The sequence below is a fragment of the Chinchilla lanigera genome, unplaced genomic scaffold (genome assembly GCF_000276665.1).
Source record: "Chinchilla lanigera isolate Chin_1 unplaced genomic scaffold, ChiLan1.0 scaffold00001, whole genome shotgun sequence".
Lineage (NCBI taxonomy): Eukaryota > Metazoa > Chordata > Mammalia > Rodentia > Chinchillidae > Chinchilla > Chinchilla lanigera.
This window is the reverse complement of record NW_004955402.1, coordinates 41,330,945-41,350,689: the sequence shown is the minus strand read 5'-3', so window position 1 is coordinate 41,350,689 and position 19,745 is coordinate 41,330,945. Positions and strand designations below refer to the sequence as shown.

The following is a 19,745-nucleotide window of genomic DNA, read 5'->3' as shown; positions in this document are numbered from 1 at the left end:
AGTTCATTATAAATTGCTATATAAATGAAAAAGATAATATTATTTTATTAATTATGCCATGCTATAGCCTCTTGTTTTTATATCAGCAAGTGAAGTTTAGTCATGATATAAAAAAGAATGTTTATCGTATTTTACTTCCATGTATTCTAATCTGTTTCTATTTGGAAGATGTTACAAAAAGTTTTAACAACTGATAGGAAAGCTATCATGTGAACAAAATTTCCAAAGCTAAACTTTTTGCATCAATCCTTTTAATGATCTTTCAATTTATAGCTTATACTTGATATTTTAAATATGTGAAAGAAAAAGAAGTTCAATTACTATAATTAGGTGAATGAATACTCATTAAATTATATGACTTTATACAACCGCTAATAAACCAAAGTCTTTCATAATAAAATACAATAGAAATCTGAGAAATGTTTGTCAAAACAAAGAAAATCTTAAAGAGATAACCACATTTAAGTTTTTAAATCCTGATCCTAAAATTACAAATCCATTGCACATCAGAACCACAAGCCCATTGGTCAAGGTGCAAAAACAAAAATAAAATAGAAAAAAGAAAAAACAAACTCAGGTTTATTTAGGGTGCTACAGTGGTATTTCATTTTAGGACTTGTAAAGAGAATTTATATTCTATGTTTAAATATTTAATGATTTCCTTATACTATACTAGCTTTTACTTGAATTAATATAACTTTAAATGTGAAGATCATTTTTATAACACTAAAATACATAATAATTTTTACAGATATGAAAGTGATAATGCAATTTTATAAATCTGCATATATGTATGTTATGTTTTGTTTTGTTTCATTTTGTTCTGTTTAACAGTTCCTGGTTCATAACTCCTCTACGAAGGTAGGTCATAGAAATTCATCTCTTCTTCCTTCATGTCTTGGAGCCCACCAATGATGAAATATTCTCATCTACACTTGCTCAATAGTGGGCCATAAGACCTGCTCATTCCAGAGGGGTCCTGTACCAGACCTTGCAGGAAGGAATGTTGCACAGAGAGGACAAAAAGAATCCAAATAGACAAGGCTTTCTGGGTTTCTCAACACAGCCTATTAGTAATCACACCTATGCAATGAACTTTCGATAAAAACTCAAAAGGACAGGGTTTAGGACAGCTAAATACCTGGAGGTTCCTGAAGGTGGGGGTGCTCAGAGGGCATGGAAGCACCATGCCCTTCCTCCCGTGCCTCAACCTATGCAGCTCTTTATCTGTGTTCATTGTAATACCCTCTATAAGAAACTGGTGAATGTAAGTACTTCTGAGCTCTGTGAGCTGACTTAGCAAATCAGTAAAACCCGAAAGGGAGTGTGGGAACCTTGGTTTTTAGCCAGTGAGTGAGAAGGGAAAACAACCAGGGTTTGTGACTGGCATCTAAGATGAGGAGTGGGGTCAGTCTTAGGGGCTGAGACCTCAACCTTCAGGACCTGACAAGATCCCCACCAGGTACATGGTGTCAGAACTGAATTTGAGGACAACGCCCAGCTGCAGAATTGCCTGCTTGCTGGTGGGGAGAAATTCCTTCACCTTGAAGGGTCACTGGAGCCTTCTGTGTTGGTTGTGGAGTGAAAGCAGGAAAAACATGTGCATTTTTGTTTTCTGGATGTTAAAAATAATAATGTCACTTTATAATTTTTACACATATAAAATACTTTGAAATATATATTAACTGATTTTTATATACATTTTGGGTTTTCACATTGTTATCAAGGATAGGGAGATCGACAGGAAACTAATGTTTCTGAATACCTAAATCACCAGCATTTTGTTGGATGCTTCCATAAACATCTCATTCAAGAGTACTAAAGGAAGCTACACACCGTTTTTCAGCTATCAACCACAGCAACTGAGTATCAGCACATAAAAACATCACAGAAACTAGCCTAAGTTAAAATCTCTAGCACAAAAGGGTAAAAGAAAGGAAAAAGAGAGAAGAAAGAATGCAGAACTGTATCAACATTTTAAAAACTGATCTGAAAACAACAATATGCAGTATAAAAACCAATGCTGAACTCCTACCATTTGTATGGTGAAGCTCTGCATCATTTCCAATTTTTTTTTTTTTATTATTATTACTTGTTACTGTCTTTGATTGTTTGATCAATCTTACATTCTTAAGTCTGGTGGACTAAGCAACTTTGGTGAAGATAACAGTATGTAACGTAGCAACCACTGTTAATCCTTATCATTTTGTTTTGAGGTCATGTATTGCTTTTGTTGCTTTAGTGTTGTTTTGATTTGTCTTCATGGTTGTTTTGTTGGTTTTTTAAATTTTTAAAATAAAAAAAAAACAAGTGCCACATGAGTGACCCACAGATAGGCTGTCCACTTCAACTGGAATTTCATATTTACTGAAGGGCATTTATGAACAGAGGGCTCCTAAGAACTGTAAGGCACCTAGAACAAAGACACAGGAGTGGCAGCTACTCAATAAAATAATTTTAGTTTTGTTGAGATGGTACCTTTATGTTCATTTATGAACCTAGTAAAAATAGGCCAATAAGTAGAATGTCACCACTTTGTAAAAGTTTTGAAGTCTTGTCCAATCTTAGTGTCCTCTGAAGTCCTCCATAACTTACTGTCTAGCCTAACTAGTATTTAGCATAAACCATGAGTTTACATTACTGATCATCCTTCTATGTTTATGGGCTAGCACTCAGATAAATGGCTTCTATCTTCTGAACCTTAAAACTATCTAACATAATTTAATAACCATTATAAATCTGAGGTTTCATCAGTTTATGTCTTACCAAATGTTATAGCTTATATCTAGATATCTCCTCAAAGCCTCATGTGCTCATAGGTGGGGTTTTTTGGAGTGGGCTGGATCAAGGGCAGTGGGAGAAAACCTGTAGCCTGCATGTTGCAGCTGGCTATTTGTTATCACTGAAATCTCTAAAATGTTCCCTATCTCTGATCTAGATGTGTGGTATTGGGATTAAGGATGTGTGGTACTGAACTAGTGCACTGATTGACTTAGCATAGTTCTGGGCATGGGTGGCATCATTCAAAAGGCTGGTAGCCTGGATGGGATAAAAGGGAAAGGGAGGCTTGCTGCTTGCAGCTCAATGTCTGCTGCTTGCCACTCCATGAACTGTTTCTTCTCTGTGATGTCATGCTGCCCTATATTGAAACCAGCTGACTATGGAATGAAATCTCTACAAACTGAGCTGAAATAAACTTTTCTTCCTTTAACTTTGGGAGTCAAGTATTTTGTCTCAGTCACAAGAAAAGCAATTAAGACATCATTTTCTGGCAAAAGTATTACAGAGTTTAAACTTTCCTGACTTTCCCTTGCTTGTCAACCATTGCTGAAACTTGGTTTGTATGAAATTCAAAGCCCTGTACTCCAGCACTACACTAGACTCTACCCTCAACTTATACTCTAGCCACCCTATTACACTGCATTTACCAAACTCACTGCATACTTTTGTCCCTCCAAATATTTTGCTAGTCTGGTTTTCTGTGCAATTCTAGATGGCATACACCTATTTATTCTGCAAAACCTACCCCATCAGCTCTTCTGTGATGCATTCCCAGAACCTATCACCAGGTGACAAATCCCTCTCTCTATTTTTCTTTCTGTCTTTCTTCTTTTTTTCTTTTGAGATAGGGTCTCACTAGGCAGTTCAGGCCGGCCTTGACTTCACTATATAGCCCATGCTGGCCCTTGAACTCATGGCAATCCTGCCTCAGCCTCTTGAGTGCAAGGATCACACGCATGTGTCACCTTAGCTGGCCCTTCTCTCCATTTGACAGCCACTCCTATTAAGGGACTTTTGTACATATTATTACATTTCTGTGTGTTCCATTATGAAACTTTCTGAGATTCCCATATGCCAAACTGACACACTGTATACATTGCCAAACTCAGAACCTGGTATGTATTCTACGCCAGCATATAACAGAAACGAGACCTGTCCATCAGTATAAATAACTCTGTTAGGCCCTGTACTCCTTAAGAATATCATCTTAGGCATTATTACTTTCCCAGACCTGAGCTCATACTTGATATACAGCAGCTGTTCAAGAAATGTCATTAAATTAATAAATAAAACACAATTGCTTTCAGGCAAATCAGGAAAAAAATATACCCAGTTTTCAGCTAAGATAGTTGCCTCCTTCCTCCTCCAGGACAAAACAGTGACAAACAAGAGCAGGTATGAGGCAGATGAGGTACACTAAAGGATCTGAGGATGGTGCTTCCAGCAAAGGCCTGTAAACACTGAGCAATCTTCTCATGTTAACTCCAGGATGCTTATTTATGTAGCAGGACCTGGTGCTTTCAAGGAACACTCTGTTAACTCCCAGTCATGAAGGCTGATATAACCACTTCCTCCTCACCTCCAGTAAGTGATAGCCATATGTTTTCACTTATGTTTCTTTAGAGGACAACTGACTGAGAAAACAGTAGCTAGATGTATTATTAAAATCAAGATATTCAGAGGATGCTGTCTCTTATTTATTTTTTAAGTTGTGAACAAAACATCATGACCCCATTTTAAACTGATGGTTCTACTATATTTGTGTTTTTGCCCACAAACTGCCTAAGTTGTTTTAGAAAGTAAGCACAATAGATTTAATATAATATTTAACAAGAAGTATATAAACTAAAATTTATGTGGCACAACATTAAAAACTGTATTCTAATTTGCCTAATGTGTATCTCAAGAAAATATGCATCTGCACCTATGTGTGCTATCACGTAATCTATCTGGGTTCACGGTTTAACTTCTACATGGCATAATTAAGAACTGCAAAATGAAGAGACTAAGATAGAAAAGTCTGTTGCAAACACAGAAACAGATATGGGAAGGATCACAGAGTACAACCAATTGAGCACGCACAGGCTGAGATGCCAGGAAATACACAGGCCACAGTGGCACGATGTAGTGCCAGAAATTATCAATGTACTCACAGAAATTAGCAAAAATAAGCAAGGATACCATTGAACTTATCATAAAAATGTTACATAAATGTAATATGAGTTTTCTATTAAAGCAACAATTTTTAACAGATTTAAATACTATTTCTACTTACTACATAGAGGTAAAAAGAAAATTTTTAATAAAATGAGCCTCAAATTATAAACATTTTGAGAATCTAACTTAAAAAACATATTACTATATTTTATCACTAACACAATCTTCATCTTGTAACAATCATATATATAAAACACCTGTGCTTACAGTTACAATTAACATGTTTAATACTGTTTATAACAGCCCTAGATTTTCATGGATTGTACCCCTGTTTTCTCATAGCAAAAACACCTATCCTCAATAGGATGTAGGGCAAATACTGGCCACTATATTAAAAATAAAATTTAGCAGTGAGTGAAAAGGTAACAAAGATTTCTATTGGCTGAAAGTCAGAAGCTTCTGAACTCCATCCTGTAATGTAAGTAATAATTTGAGTAATGAATGTAAGAATACAAAGATACTCAGAGAATGCTATCTCTTATTTATTTTTTAAGTTGTGAACAAAATATCATGACCCCATTTCAAATAGATGGTTCTGTTATATCTGTGTTTTTGCCCACAAACTGTCTAAGTTGTTTTAGAAAGTAAGCAGATATTCATTAACTAATTAATAACTGGTTTTCTAATTAAGACTATTTTTTAAAATGTATTTTAACTTAAAAAAAGTTATTCCTATTGAAAATTGTTTATTATTTTGCATGCTCTTAAAGGATTCTTTACCTGCAGATAGCTGGAAAACATTCTTGAAGACCTTTCTTTTTAACTAAAGATCCTTCAAGGCAGTACATAATGATGTCCATGACCTTTGAAAGAAAAGAACCTCAAGTTAATTTCTAATGCTTTATTTTCTAAAATTTAAGTTACTATATTAGGCCTTGTTTGCCCATGAAAATTCTACACAATTTGATTTTAGTATTTACTTACAATAAAACAAAAGCAGTTTTAAGCATCTGTATAATACATACTATTCTTTGCCTTATCTGTGAGAGAATTTAAAAACAATGCCATAAAATAATGGGAATAAAATTGTTTACTTTGAAGTCAATTCATGCTTATGTACCAAATAGCTAACTTTTATCCAAACACACTATACATCTTGTTTATTTATGATAAACCTTGTCAAGGAGAACACAATCCTTAAGAAAACTCTAATACAGACCAATTCCATGTAAATGGTGAATCAACAGTGATCATTTTGATTTTTGAGGAAATTTAACTAAGGCCTTCCTTTCCAAGTCAAACAAAAGTTAATTCACCGTGGTCCCCTCTTTTTCTCTCTGTCTCATTCACTCACCATTTTCTCCCCCATCTCTCTTTCTCACTATCTTACAGAGATACTGGAAACAAAGATGTCATGTCATATTAACACACTACAGTATTTAATTTATGGTGCTGATGTATCACTTAAAACAGGTTATTCTTACCTCTACAAGAAGATCCACAACATCTGTAGGCATCTTTTCAATAAGAATTTCAATGACTCTCAGAATTTCCCCTTTAGCTCGGGCAAGAGTTGTAGTGTGCATATTCTGCTGCGACTGGGTATTTGCTGCAAGAGCTGTGTGTCTGTGTACCTATAAAAATATTTCTATGCATTAGCTATGACTGCCACTGATACAGTTTTAAATTTCTAGCCACTGGCTTATTTTTCATTTATTAAGACAACAGGAAAAATAGCAAACCACTGAGGTACATCAGGAAATGCTTTTAATCTTAAAAAAAGTATTGAGTAAAATAAACTCAGTATATATTGTCTAACAAAATTCTATGTTCCTGAGTCCTATGAGACCCTAACACAATACTAATGTAATATTTTTAAAAAACAGACTGAAGATTTGTGAATTCAGTATATCTGGCACTAAAGTATATGTAGTAGTTAGGAGCTGTCCAGGAAGTTTAAGATATGGTCCTTGATCTCAAATAATAATGGTAAATGATACTTATATAGTACTCAGTGTGCCCCAGACACTATCCTATATGCTTTGTGATCAAGTTGGAAAGTCCAAATAAACAGGACTCCAATGGTAAATAATAGAAGTTTTGTGTGATTTATCCAATACAAATTGTAAGCTCCACGGTTCAGATGAGGCAGAATATTAACAGGCCATGGACTAGCCATGCAGGGATGGTCAGAAGGATAAGATATGGGATAGTGATAATAATAAGAAATACTTTACTTTATTACTCTGATAATCTAAGAAAACAAAGTAAAACAGAAAACTTCTTTGTGAAAGGCAGTAAGTATAGATGGCTAAAATATTTTAAAATACTTTTGGAACCAAAAGCTAGAGTATAATGAGTTCAAAGCATAAGTCTTAAAAGGTCACATAAAAATACTTAGATATAAATGTTGCAAATTAAATTTAAAAATATAAGGACCTGTTAGACTAATGTAGGGCTTATTCAGTGTAGTCAACAGTATTATCTGTGCATATTCCATGGATGAAAAAACTGATACAAATTTTCCAAAGCTAGTAAAATTACTCATTTACCTATATGAAATCTATCTATAGATATCACTTATACATATACTCTCTCTATATATTTAGTCCCATGCATATGTATGTATTTAAATATAGTAGAACCTTCCCATCACACCATGCACGGTTAGCAAAGCACACACTTCTGGTCCATAAATTTATTTTCGAAGTGAATTCAAAGTTTCACTGCTTCCTAATCACCTATACAAACTGCTATTAGGACCTCTTTCCTCCCTTCTGGCTAACTTCACATCACAAATATTTATAGCATGCTTATTAAGGATAGCTCTGGGGCAGACAGAGGCCCGATAGGTTTCAGGTTATCAGAGTAGACTCAGAGGTATTTATTTAGTATTTTAAAAATTCATCATAGCTACAGGAAAAACAACTCAGACAGAGCCCATACCCTACGGACACTGAGTCTGCACATTATTCATGCTGAAATGGAACAAACTTAAAAAAAAATTTAGGAGCACATCTCCTTTCTTTTTTATTACACTACTAAGACCTATAGGAAAGATTTTATAATTGCTTCATTGTTCTTTACCAGTTTTTCAGTTAGAGGAGGGCAATTAGTTAGAACACTAAGAATGTGAGAATCAATTGGCATTCAAGTCTTTATCTGTGACATGTAATAGGAAAAACAATTAGCAAGTTTATGACTTACATTTTTTGTTTACAGTTGGAGATCCAATGCTAAATAAGTTTAGTTTTGATTACAGGTAGGTACTTACACTTGAAAAATGTAAATACCTCTAATATGTTTCATTTTGTATAAGCCTGCTATATTTCAGGCTGAGAAACTACTGTCAAATATTTATAAGAATGGAAAGCAGAAACAACCGAAAAGTGCAAGTAATGAACTTACAGCTGGACTCAATGTTAAGCACAGAGGCATGTGCATTCTTTTTAGGACTAAATGATTAACTTGCTTTGTTTTAGAACAAACTGGGAGGATTATTTGTGAGTATAAACCCCCAGTTTACAATAGCCAGTAATTCCCTAAAGGAGAAGATGGAACTCACTGAGAAGTTCCGCTCACCTCCTTGGCTATGGTGGTGATGAAGGCGGGTGGTCTGGCAGTGGCAATGAGGGAGAGGGCATGCCTTGCAGATCGGGCGGAGTCAGCTGCAGGGCTCAGAGGCAGCCCCATTGTGATGCTAAGCAGGGATCAGAAAAAAAGGAAAAAAGAAAAGAAGCATTAGAAATATAGACTGAAAAGATTAGACACAGCTTATAATGTCAGTTCAAGGTCAATGGGAGCACTCAAACAGTTAGAATATAATGGACTTGCAACAATGAGCAGTGATTAGGAGTCAGGGTGTTCTGGCATCAAATACAAAATCGAATAATTAACCGTGAAGATTGAAAACAGTATGTGCATCTGTCCAAAGTGGTAAAAACGCCTTGTTAACAAATTATCAAGAACTAGTACTGAATACATATCACAAAGCTCAGAAAAAGTCACGAACAAATATCATATTTTCAAATTTTGTTCTAAAAAAAATTAAAGTTAATAATTTGTTTACAAGGTCATATTAAAAGCTTATATTTAAGGCTATATACATGAAAGGAAGCAAAATTCATTCCTATCTATAAAATTATCTAAAGAACTGAGAATGGCAAAATTAATTCTAGTTTATATTATTTTTAGTTTGAAATATCCTCAGTATTGCTAGTACTTTTAGCACCAATCTACTAATCAATAGTTTTCCTGATATTGAATATTACTGTAAAAAAAACTGATAATAATTCTCACTGTATAAAGAACAGATTGCATGACACTATCTAGGCTTTATGTAAGACTATACACACTGAAATAAACCTTTCCAAGCTGTGAGAATACAAGAGTGCAGAAAGAATGATGCCTACCATCTACACCTCAGACATATAAAAATGATAGTTTTATTTCTAAGCCTACTTTATATTATCTATAAACCACTGTGAAAATAAATGCAGCATGTATTTGCATAATAACTGTACACAAGTAATTTTGTTACTCAATATGGATTCAGTTATAGTTTCTGTAGTTACATAATCTTTATATTTAAGTAGGCATATTGAGGTATATTCAGATTGATCCTAATTCTTTTAAATATAGTTGTTTCACATGTCAACTGGATTATGTTGACTAAAAATTCTCAGAATGTTTAAAAGTTTTTCTGTAATTGATCTATAAATTGTTATTTTAACTTTTAGCTAAAAATAAAGATGCATGCCATAGGCATACTCAGTCACTGTTAAAGGAGGTAAGCTGATTCTGCTTATAACTTTTTGTGACTGTTACACTACTTAATTGTTTGGTAATATCGGTTTGTCTTTTTTCCAAATTGGGGGTATATCCAAAGCAGGCACTCAGAAGAGGCGCAGGGAATCTTCCCTTGATGCTTACCAATAAAAAGAAAAGTATGAGCAGAGGACACATATTGAACAATAAACAAATATAATGCAAGTCTCCTCGATGGAAAAGCTTCATGCCCTTGGGTCCCAGCAGTGGCTGGAAAGAGGTGTGCATAGGAGGGATAGCAGATTCTTTTTTGGATTCATTTTTGATATAGCAAATTTAGCAAAGGAAATCTTTACTATGTGATAGTGCTGAGCCTGGATTGCTTAATAATTATTGTAAAATTTAGATCACTTATCCATATTTTAGATCAAGTTGTTCAAATCTCAAGAGGTAATTTAGCTTTTTAGATACCCGGTGATGTTTGGTTTTTTTCATCAGTTTGAATGAATAGGAGTTGATGATATTGAAAGGCTGGAACAAACCAAAATGATAAGTTAATTGAATAATTTTGAACAAACCTAAATCAAATTTTATAAGATCAATAAAATCACAGACTGTTATAGCTGAGAAAGATTTCCCAGGCAACAACCCTGACAAGCAGTCAGCTAGGAAAATGGGATGCCTACCTTCTGGGAAGCTCACCATACATGTGCACAGTAACATGGAAGGAAAAAAAGCTAGACATAGAACCTAAGATCTAGAATTGAAACCAAGCTTTCCTGTGCTGTTTCATGGTCTCCTGCATCTGTCCCAAAGCATCCTTAGGAGGTGAATGAGACAAGCGTTTTGCAAATGAAAAATCAGATCTAGAGAAGTTAAATGAGAGCTAAGGCCACGGTGTTCTGTGGCCTTCCCTCATCTGTGCTTTTGCTTTATCATAGGTATGTATGAATAAGAAAAAACAGCATATATAGGGTTTGCTTATATCCATGGTTTCAGATATCCATGGGGGTTCTTGGAACATACCCTTGCAGTCAAAGCAGTATGTGTTATGTTTTTCAGCATAGCTAACCTTTGGAGAAAATTAATAAATTGGTAACAAAACTAAACTCAGCAGCTTTATATGAATGGCTAGACTGTATCCCCAAAGAGGTTTGCAGTGGTATGTTGTAATAATATCAGACTTACATGGTTCTACTCAATATTAATAGTGGTTTGAGCAAAGATATAGAATGTACTGATATCAACTGGTATGGAAATAAAGTAAGGAAAAGCAACCATATTTAGTAATAGAATTGAGATCCAAGAAATCTTCTAAAAGATCAAATGCAGCTAAATAAGAAGTCTTAGGTATGGGTACAAAAATAACCAACTTTACAGATGTGGGATAGGCAATACCTTACTAATCTGAACCCGTGAAATGCTGACAGCTGTAAGTGAAACATAAATATGAATGCTAGTGATAACACTGCCCAGAGCTAGGTTGGATTAAGATAAATATAACATGGCTCTAGGTACAGTGTGTTCTCCTGATGGATAGACTAGTTCCTAGGCACTTAGAAAACAGGGTTTGGCTTCTCAGGATAAAGTTACAGCATCCTCCTAAAGGTCAGCAAAGTCCAGTCTACCCCATGCTGTGTGCTGCTGGGGGCTCCTGCAGTTGGAAACTAGAGTCCCATTCACATAGTGGGATCCCAGAAAACTCACTGCCCAGCTCTAAGTCCTCATTCTGCATGGAGCAGAAATATTTAGCAGGAAGAAGAGAAAGAAAGGAAAAGAGGGGAAAATGGGGGTGGGGAGACTGAGCAAGTGAGCACCCTATATTATAGGTATAATACATGCTTCTTCTGAACAAAGATGTTTATCACAAACAGTAGTGAACTAGCAGCAGGCCACTGGCTTTAAACTAAAGGCTTTGCCATTAATCATCTTTCCATCTCAGCAGAGGACTTCATGGATTTGGGAGAAATGGCAAACTTCTTATGGTAAGGAAAGTAGTACAGTTTGGTCCTAGGTGTCAAAATCTGGAAAAGAAGTTGTAGAGTAATGTAGAAATGAAGCAAAGGTATGTAAACACATTGCCCACTGAGTTCAGTGGAAGCTGGAAAATCCAACGATTTTGAATCCAAAATTCAACAAAATCTGAAAAACATAACACAAGAGGCATCAATGTGTGCACGTGAGGGGCCCCCTTCCTCATCATCTGGCAGTCACCACACAGGTCTAGAAAATGCTGGAGGGCAACAACAGTGCAAAAGGGGGAGGCCTGTGAGTGTGAGAGCTGCGAGGCTGCTGATGCACACTGAGCCCAGCATCAGAGCCATCTTCCACCCACATCAACTGTATTTCACGGCTACCCTTCTTAGAAATCTCCAGTGGTTCCCTACTACTTCTCAGAAAAATTCTAACTCCTTGCCTTGAGATTTGAAACATCTCAAACTCCAAGGCCCTTTATAATCTAGTTTCATCAATTTTCAGCTCAATCTTTTCAACACAAATGTTCCTGATGCTAGACTAATTCCAAGGCTGATCCCTAAAACTCTGTTCTTTTAGTCATTCTGGGGATTTGGTAATGCAGTTTCTCTCCTTTTTGCATTGGCACTCTCTTCCCTCTCCTACACTTACTTCCTATCTTCCCTTCATGGCATTCCGTAATTGCTGTAGCATTCAATTATTTTCTATTGAAATAAAGACAACCAAGAACAAAATCCATTCATTCCAGGTCTTCAGTACTGAAGCCTATTCTGTCAAGATTTATGAATTAGTTTTGCATTATGAACTCTGCAGTGCTTAGCAATCATGCCTTCTAGGTCTATATATCCCCCCCCCCAACGTACCTAGGACAGCCCTAAGACACAGTGGTACCCTAGGAGTTATGCACTAAATGAAGTCAGCTGGCAAATTTAGTAGGAGGAGAAAAATTCACTTAAGCCAGTTATTGGGCTGAATTGACCCAGCAATGAAGTCAAAGTAATTGATCTGGTAGTCCCAACAGACAAAGTCTAATTCTACATGTAGTAATCTTTAAAGTCGACAGTGTGTGATTATGTGTGTGATATATTTTAATGTGGGATTCTACCTGAGTGATAAAAGATCATACTATAAGAGGGCTGAAAGGAAAGGTCTGCCTGATTCTGGAATCTGTATGTAAATATGGAACTCACTCTTTTCTTCTGATCTAGCTTATGTACTGTTATGCAGATCATTGGTTTTACCATCTTATAGGATGAGCCTGTGGTTTGTCTTTATTCTAAAAAATCAGATATGACAGGCTCTATATTTTACTCAGCATTTCAGCATACACATCCAATATGAAATACCAAGATGACAGATACTATAAATAAAAGACATGAATAGAAAAACAGTCCACTTAGGTTGAGCTCACTCTTCATATGACTGCTCACCAATCCTGTTCTAAGGCTAGCTCCATTGCAATAAAAGCACTTAAGAAGTTACGTGCAAGAACACTCTTGTTAAATGTCACCACCTAAAATTATCTGTCAAATGAAAGAACACTCTAAGAAAATTTTCAGGGAAAAAACTATAGTCTGTAAATCTTAGTCAACAGTAAAAGGGCACTGAAAATAGACCCATCAAAAACAAAGAAAACTAATATTATTTTGAAAATACATATTAGCCACTGTCCCATCACTGGGACCAACTACCCAACACCTACAACTTACAGGAGGGGAGGTTTATTTTGGATCATGATTTTAGTACGTGGCTGGCTGCCCCGAGGGATAAATGGCATGGTGGAAGAGCATGGTAGATACTCAACCCATGGAGAAGGCTGTTCCAATCATGACGGACAGGAAGCACAGGAATAAGGGAGGAACCAGAAGCAAGAATATACCCTTACAGGTCACGTTCCCAGTGACCCACTTCCAACTAGGCTCCCCCTCCTAATAGCAAGTCAGCTCCAGTGCCCCATAATCCAATCACCTTCTACATACAGCGGCCCTGGGGGACATCTGAGATCTAAACTAGAATACATAGAATTCTAAAAAGAATACATATGCTTAATTATACAGCATCTGAGATTTTCATCTTACCCCTTTCTGGTAAAACAGGTGTGTCAGTATTTGTCCTCAATTTAATAAGAAATCTTTGATTTCTCTAAGGTCTTGGTTGGACCTTAATTTCTCAACTCACAGGTGGTATTCATTTCCTCAATCTAAAGGGAGAAATTCTTCCTACAAATGCAGATCTCTTAGACCTATTCCCTATATGCTGTAGTACAGTACATACTATGAATAAAAACTATGCTCACATGGTTTACTTAAATGAATTTCTCAGATATATGCTCTATTAGAAATAAATTTAAGGAGAACAGGAAGAATAGTCCACATACAGAACCCTAAAGCATGTGTGCATTTGTAAGATATGCTCCTTTCTTCCCACCCCTCAAATTAAAAAAATATGGTTGAGACTTGAACTAAAATGTCAAATCTTTTTCTCTAACTCTATACAGTTCAAAAAGAATCTAATGTCTGGAACTTATCTTTATGTTATCAAAGCATGTGTGGTTTCCAGCAACTACTGTATATGTTTCTCCCTTAATGTTTGGCAAGCTGTGATGATCCCTTAAAGGCAACAAACTTTCTGTAATTCCCTAATGTCCTTAAGCTGTGATAGTTCATGATGACAAACTAGCTCCCTCAACAGCTGGGCCAGCACTGCTCCACTATTGTCTTGTACCATGTACTAGGCAAATGCAATAAAAAATCCAAAACCCCAATAAAGATAAGTAAAAGCCTGCCTTTCCAAGTATACAAGGGTTTTTCTCCACATTTATAAAGTAATATTTTGTATTGTTTTTAACGTTTTATCAGTGTGTAGATAACTACACAGGCCAATCAAATTTTGATGTATAAAAATGATAATATTACATGCTCTTATTTTTCTTGCAGTTAGCTGGGGATTGCACAATCTATGATTGCAAGGGAGTGCGACCTCAATTTTCTATTAAATATTCCATTATGCTCATCCTATTTCATTAAAAAAAATTTCTCACATAAGATGGTACATGTGATCACTCACCATACAAAGGGAGGCATAAGAATATGGCATAACAGCAACAAAATGAAAGCTAGTAGGGAGACCTGAGTGATAGCCTTGGCTCTTAGAAAGTAAGCATTACCTCAGATGCATTGCTTAATCTCTCTAAACCTTCTTTGTATTCAACAGCATATTGAAGGCAACGGATCAGATGCTATTGGAGATTTGCATCTCTAAAATTTTATGACTTATTAAAAGTTTACTGCATGCAAATCACTTGCTAGGACTTATAAATACACAAGACAAATACATACTACAGGTCCCAAGCATTCGAAGAGTTTACTGATATTTAAATACAGCTTTTATTTTTAGAAGGTGCAAAATCTTTGATGAAAACTTTATTAAATATACAAAAAAATCTGAATGTGCTCTGAAAATTCTGACTTGACTACTTTTATGTCCTTTGAATAAGTTGTTTTTAATTCTAGAGATGTTAAAATTTTGAATGCAAGAAGCCCAGCGTTAGAAGAACTGGCTTTTTGAGTCAGCTACACCTGGGATGAGATCCTACGTTTTTCACGAACTGCAATGTTACTGTGAATAAGGGATAGATAGCTTCTCTTCCAGATGTTCTTCTCATCTGCAGAACGGGGATAACCATCCCTATTTTCTTGAGCTTCTGTGTGTCTAGATGAGCACACTGTGACTTGCATACTAGCACAGGGCAGGAAGCATTCAATGAGAGGGCTCTATTGAGAAACTCCGTCTCATACTGCTAGGTAATTGTTAAGGGCTAAAAGCAAAGAAAAAACCCCTGTAACGTACTGTTTCTATACTAAAATTATGAAGAAGCAATTCTTGTTTAACCCTAATCCTATTCTCCAGAAATAAGTGGGAAGGAAATAGTTAGTTTTAAATGGCATTATCCCAGTTTAAGTTTTACGGGGAATCACATTAGTTAAAAAAAATTACTTCTCATTTACCATCAGCTAAAGGTACTACTCACCCTCTGTGAGTACAACTGTGCTTTCCTGCCTCTGGTCTTTGCATGTCCTTCCTCCTCCCTTCTTCCCCTCAAAATCACGCAAAGGAAAAATGCAAATGGAACTCTTCTCTGCTTGTCTTCTTGTTACCCAGCTATGATTCATCCCACTAGGCCCCCACGTCCACCTCATCTACTCCTTGTCCCCTTTGTATCATGGTTATCTTTAGACAGAACTTATCTTTTTCTCTTCCACAGAGATGGAACCTTTGTTTAATTTCATTTTATAACTAATAACTTCCTTTTCATATATTAGGTGCTCCAAAGTTCTTGCTTAATAAAGACAGTTTAAAATTTGGCAAAATATCTGGAAACAGTAGAAAACAACCATTCCTATTCTGACATTAGATATAAAATTGTAAGTGCATCTCCAGAGTTTTAGAGCTCTGAGCCGTCATCTTTAATTGGGGATGTGGGTACACGGGAGAGAAGCAAAAACCAACTCTGCTGTTATTTGTGTTCAGAATGAGGCCTAAGCTAGCTGCCCCTCTCTGAGATCCGTCCTTATAAACTCATGAGAATGGGAATAAAGTGGGAAACGTTTCCTACAGTGGTGGGTTTTTTTTCTTTTCTTCTTTCCACTTTTTCAATAAACGTGAACTGAAATTTTAAAAAGCACTAGCCTAACATAAAAGCTTCTTCATGCAGCAAGCTTAACATCGCAGACAGAAGCGAGGCAGCTGAGCAGGGTTATTGTGTACACAGTAAATCAGGCACAACAAGGGGCAGCACAGCAGGGCACCAGGAGGGTAAGATGCACACTTAACCCTCTGCACACGCCGCTGCTCCGTCTCTCCCCGCCTCAGTCTCAGCAGCTTCTACTACTGTTTCATGGATGTAACAGGCATTTTCAATCTAAATCCTGTTATAGATTAATAAGCAAACATTTTCCCGCTTATTATGCAATTGATCATGATGAAAATTACATTGGACTCCTCAGGGCTACATGCTGATACATTCATTTATTCAGAGCTATGTATAGAAAGTCATACTAATCTTCATGACAGAAAGGATGTAATAGCAAGATTTAAATTACCTATGGAAAACTGTAGTATTTGTGACTGTGGGCATACTACATGCAGTTTACTACATTAAGTGCATCTTTATTTTGTTTGTACAAGCTGAATGTAAATTTATTTAAAAACAATAAAAATAGTAAAATAAAAATAAAATAAAATAAAAACTATCACTTCTCCTCCAAGGTAACAAAACAGAGTATATGCTATTGAAATTGTTTTTAGATTAGATCTGAAAATAAGCTACACAATTAGATCAAAGCAAAATTTGGGACAACCAAACATGTTAGATGGGGACTGCCCAAGATGAACCAGACGAGCTGTGGTCACAGCAGCAGCAGCATGGTCTCACTGGAGGGCACAAGTGGCCGCTGCAGTCAGGGGAAGCCAAAGGTTGAAAATGTGCTTTGGAGCTTTGCATAAAGGCCCACTGCCTTGCACTCTTGGCACAAATTCATGGGCTCACATTTTCTCCTAATCGTTATAGCTAACTAGGAACCATCCAGCCTCCCATATCCAGAAACTATCCTAGCTGCCATTCTCTGAACTTCTCATTCTAGAAATGGGACAGCTCTTGATCTGTTGAGCACCAGGACCATAACAATGACATCACCATGAACACTAGCACCACACATAACGTCCATTTAACCTCTTAAGATGTGCTAAGTGCACTTTGCAAATATAAACTTGTTTAACATCCATCAAAGAGACAGATACTTCTGGCAAACATAAGGTCCTGAGTTCGATCACTAGTACCAAAAAAAAAAAAAAAAGGAGAGGAGAGAGAGAGACAGATACTCCAGCCCCAAGCGTACAGGTAGGGAGACAGAGAGACACAGAAGTAAAGAAGTAACTATTAGGAAGCAGGATGGCCTTAAAGGAGGTAAGAGGGGCGGCTGCTGCCTAGATTTGAAATGATCACTCTCTTTCCAATCAGTTTTGGGGATATGGACAGGGAATGCGCAGTCTGTAGGCAAAGCCACAACTTGCCACTTTACCCCTCAGTTGCTTTTGTGGTCTCCACCACCTGAGCACAGAGCCATCAGCAAAAAGACCACAGCCCCAAGCACGCTGGGGCCCAAGGAACTGAGGGGTATGAGAATGACAACTGTGAAGACAAAAGTACAGAACTGTAGTTTTTTAAAAGGTTAATAATAACTGAATGTCACTTGTTTGGAAAATCAGAGTTGATCACATTTTCGTAAAGGGAGACATCATGGGACAGTTAAAAAGGTTCTACTATCTCATAACCCTCAGTGACTGTATGTCAACAACAACAAAAACTTATGAGAAGGATGAGGAGAAAATGCAACTCTCACACATTGCTGGTGGGCATGTGAAATGGCATAGCCACTGTGGAAAACCATTTGATTGCTCCTCGTTCCCCTAAATATCATTTCATTTACCATATGACCCAGTCATTTCCCTCTCAGACAGGAATGAAAACAGGTGGTCAGATACTTATACAAAGCTGTTCACAGCAGTTCTAGTCACAATAACCAACAGACACAGACAATCCATACGTCAACTAAGAGATAAAGAAGATGTAGTATCACCAAGGCATGCCATGTTAGCCTTAAAAAGAAATAAAGCAATGATATGGATGTATTATGTAAACACCAGGTAAGGACAGAAGTTAGTCACAAAAAACCATAGTCGCATGATTCCATGTATGTGAAATATCCGGAATAGGCATACTCATAGACAGCAGATTCATGATTCCTAGGGCTATGGGGAAGCAAAATGGAGAAAGCCTGCTTATGAATATGGGGTGTCTATTAGAAGTGACCACAGTTGGAGATTAGGTAGTAGTAATGCTTGTGCAACATTGTGAATGTATTAGTGCTACTGAATTACGTAAATACTTAAGAGAGATATAGTGGCAAATTTTTTTATTATGTATATTATACAAAAAAAAAAAGACTATCCTAGGTATCAGGAGACTGACTTCTTAAGCCAACACTAACCTCTGCCTCTACTGCCACCAGCAGCCCTGTCATTTTCCATCATGTCTAGCCAATTGGTTCCATTTGTATTCTCATTTATTTCATCTTAGCAATACCCTCTGCTTCTCTTCCTCCTCCATTACCCTGTCATCTCTGCTTCCTTGGCTCACTGAAACCTCCTTATGACTGGAATTTTACTGTAAGCAACTGAAACCCCAATAAAGTTGACTTAAAAATTAATAAAAGTGTGCAGCAATATTTTCTCAAACTATTTGGCCATGTATTCAATTAGTAAAACATTTCTGATGTTAGCTAGTAATATCTCCAGGTACAATAAACATGATTTGAAAACTGTGTCACACATTATTCACTGGGTCAGGGCTAAATCTCAATTGTGTCAAATTATAGAACATACTTCCTTTCATTTTTCCTAACAAAAATTTCATATAATGGAATGATACCTATTTTTTGTTTATGAAACACAAATTTATAAAACCTAATCAATAATCTCCAACAAAGGCAGACAGAGAGAGAACAGTGACAAATTAAATTCCCTGGAAATCACATACTTGGCAAGCTGCTTCTCAGCATCAGCACAAAGTTCAAGAAGCCCCATCAGCACGGCGGACACATCCATGTAAGGCTCCCACACCGTGAACCCTCGCCCGATCAGGTCAATGGCCGTTCTCCGGATAGTGCTGTGTGCAGGAAGCTTGGGACTTGGCGGCTGTAGCAGAAGGAATGTCAATGCCTTGCCTAAAATTACAAAATAGAAGGCAGAACAGTAAAGTAAGTACACTTTTGTGAATTTTTGAAGCATACTTTCAAAATATAAACAATTTATATTTCTTCAAAACTATAAAAAATCTTGAGTTTTTCTTATTTGTTTAGACAGGCACTTTCAAGAGAAAAAAATTTATTTATTTATTTATTTATTTATTTATTTATTTTTTTGGTTTTTCTCCGGTACCGGGAACTGAACTCACGACCTTGCGCTTGCCAGGCAGGCGCTTTTGCCGCTGAGCTAAATCCCCAGCC

The 19,745-nt window shown here is 36.5% G+C and overlaps 1 protein-coding gene across 2 annotated transcripts in view; it reads right to left on the bottom strand.

Annotated features, from left to right (window-relative positions):
* Positions 1 to 19,745, bottom strand: part of Wdr7 (WD repeat domain 7) — a 365,823-nt gene that overhangs the window by 87,028 nt on the left and 259,050 nt on the right. For both annotated transcript variants that reach the window (XM_013510978.1, XM_013510979.1), the window contains 4 exons: positions 19,277 to 19,463; positions 8,521 to 8,638; positions 6,423 to 6,572; positions 5,719 to 5,801 (listed from right to left, as the gene is read on the bottom strand). In XM_013510978.1, coding sequence (XP_013366432.1) covers positions 5,719 to 5,801; positions 6,423 to 6,572; positions 8,521 to 8,638; positions 19,277 to 19,463 — 538 coding nt within the window. The remainder of the gene's footprint in view (positions 1 to 5,718; positions 5,802 to 6,422; positions 6,573 to 8,520; positions 8,639 to 19,276; positions 19,464 to 19,745) is intronic.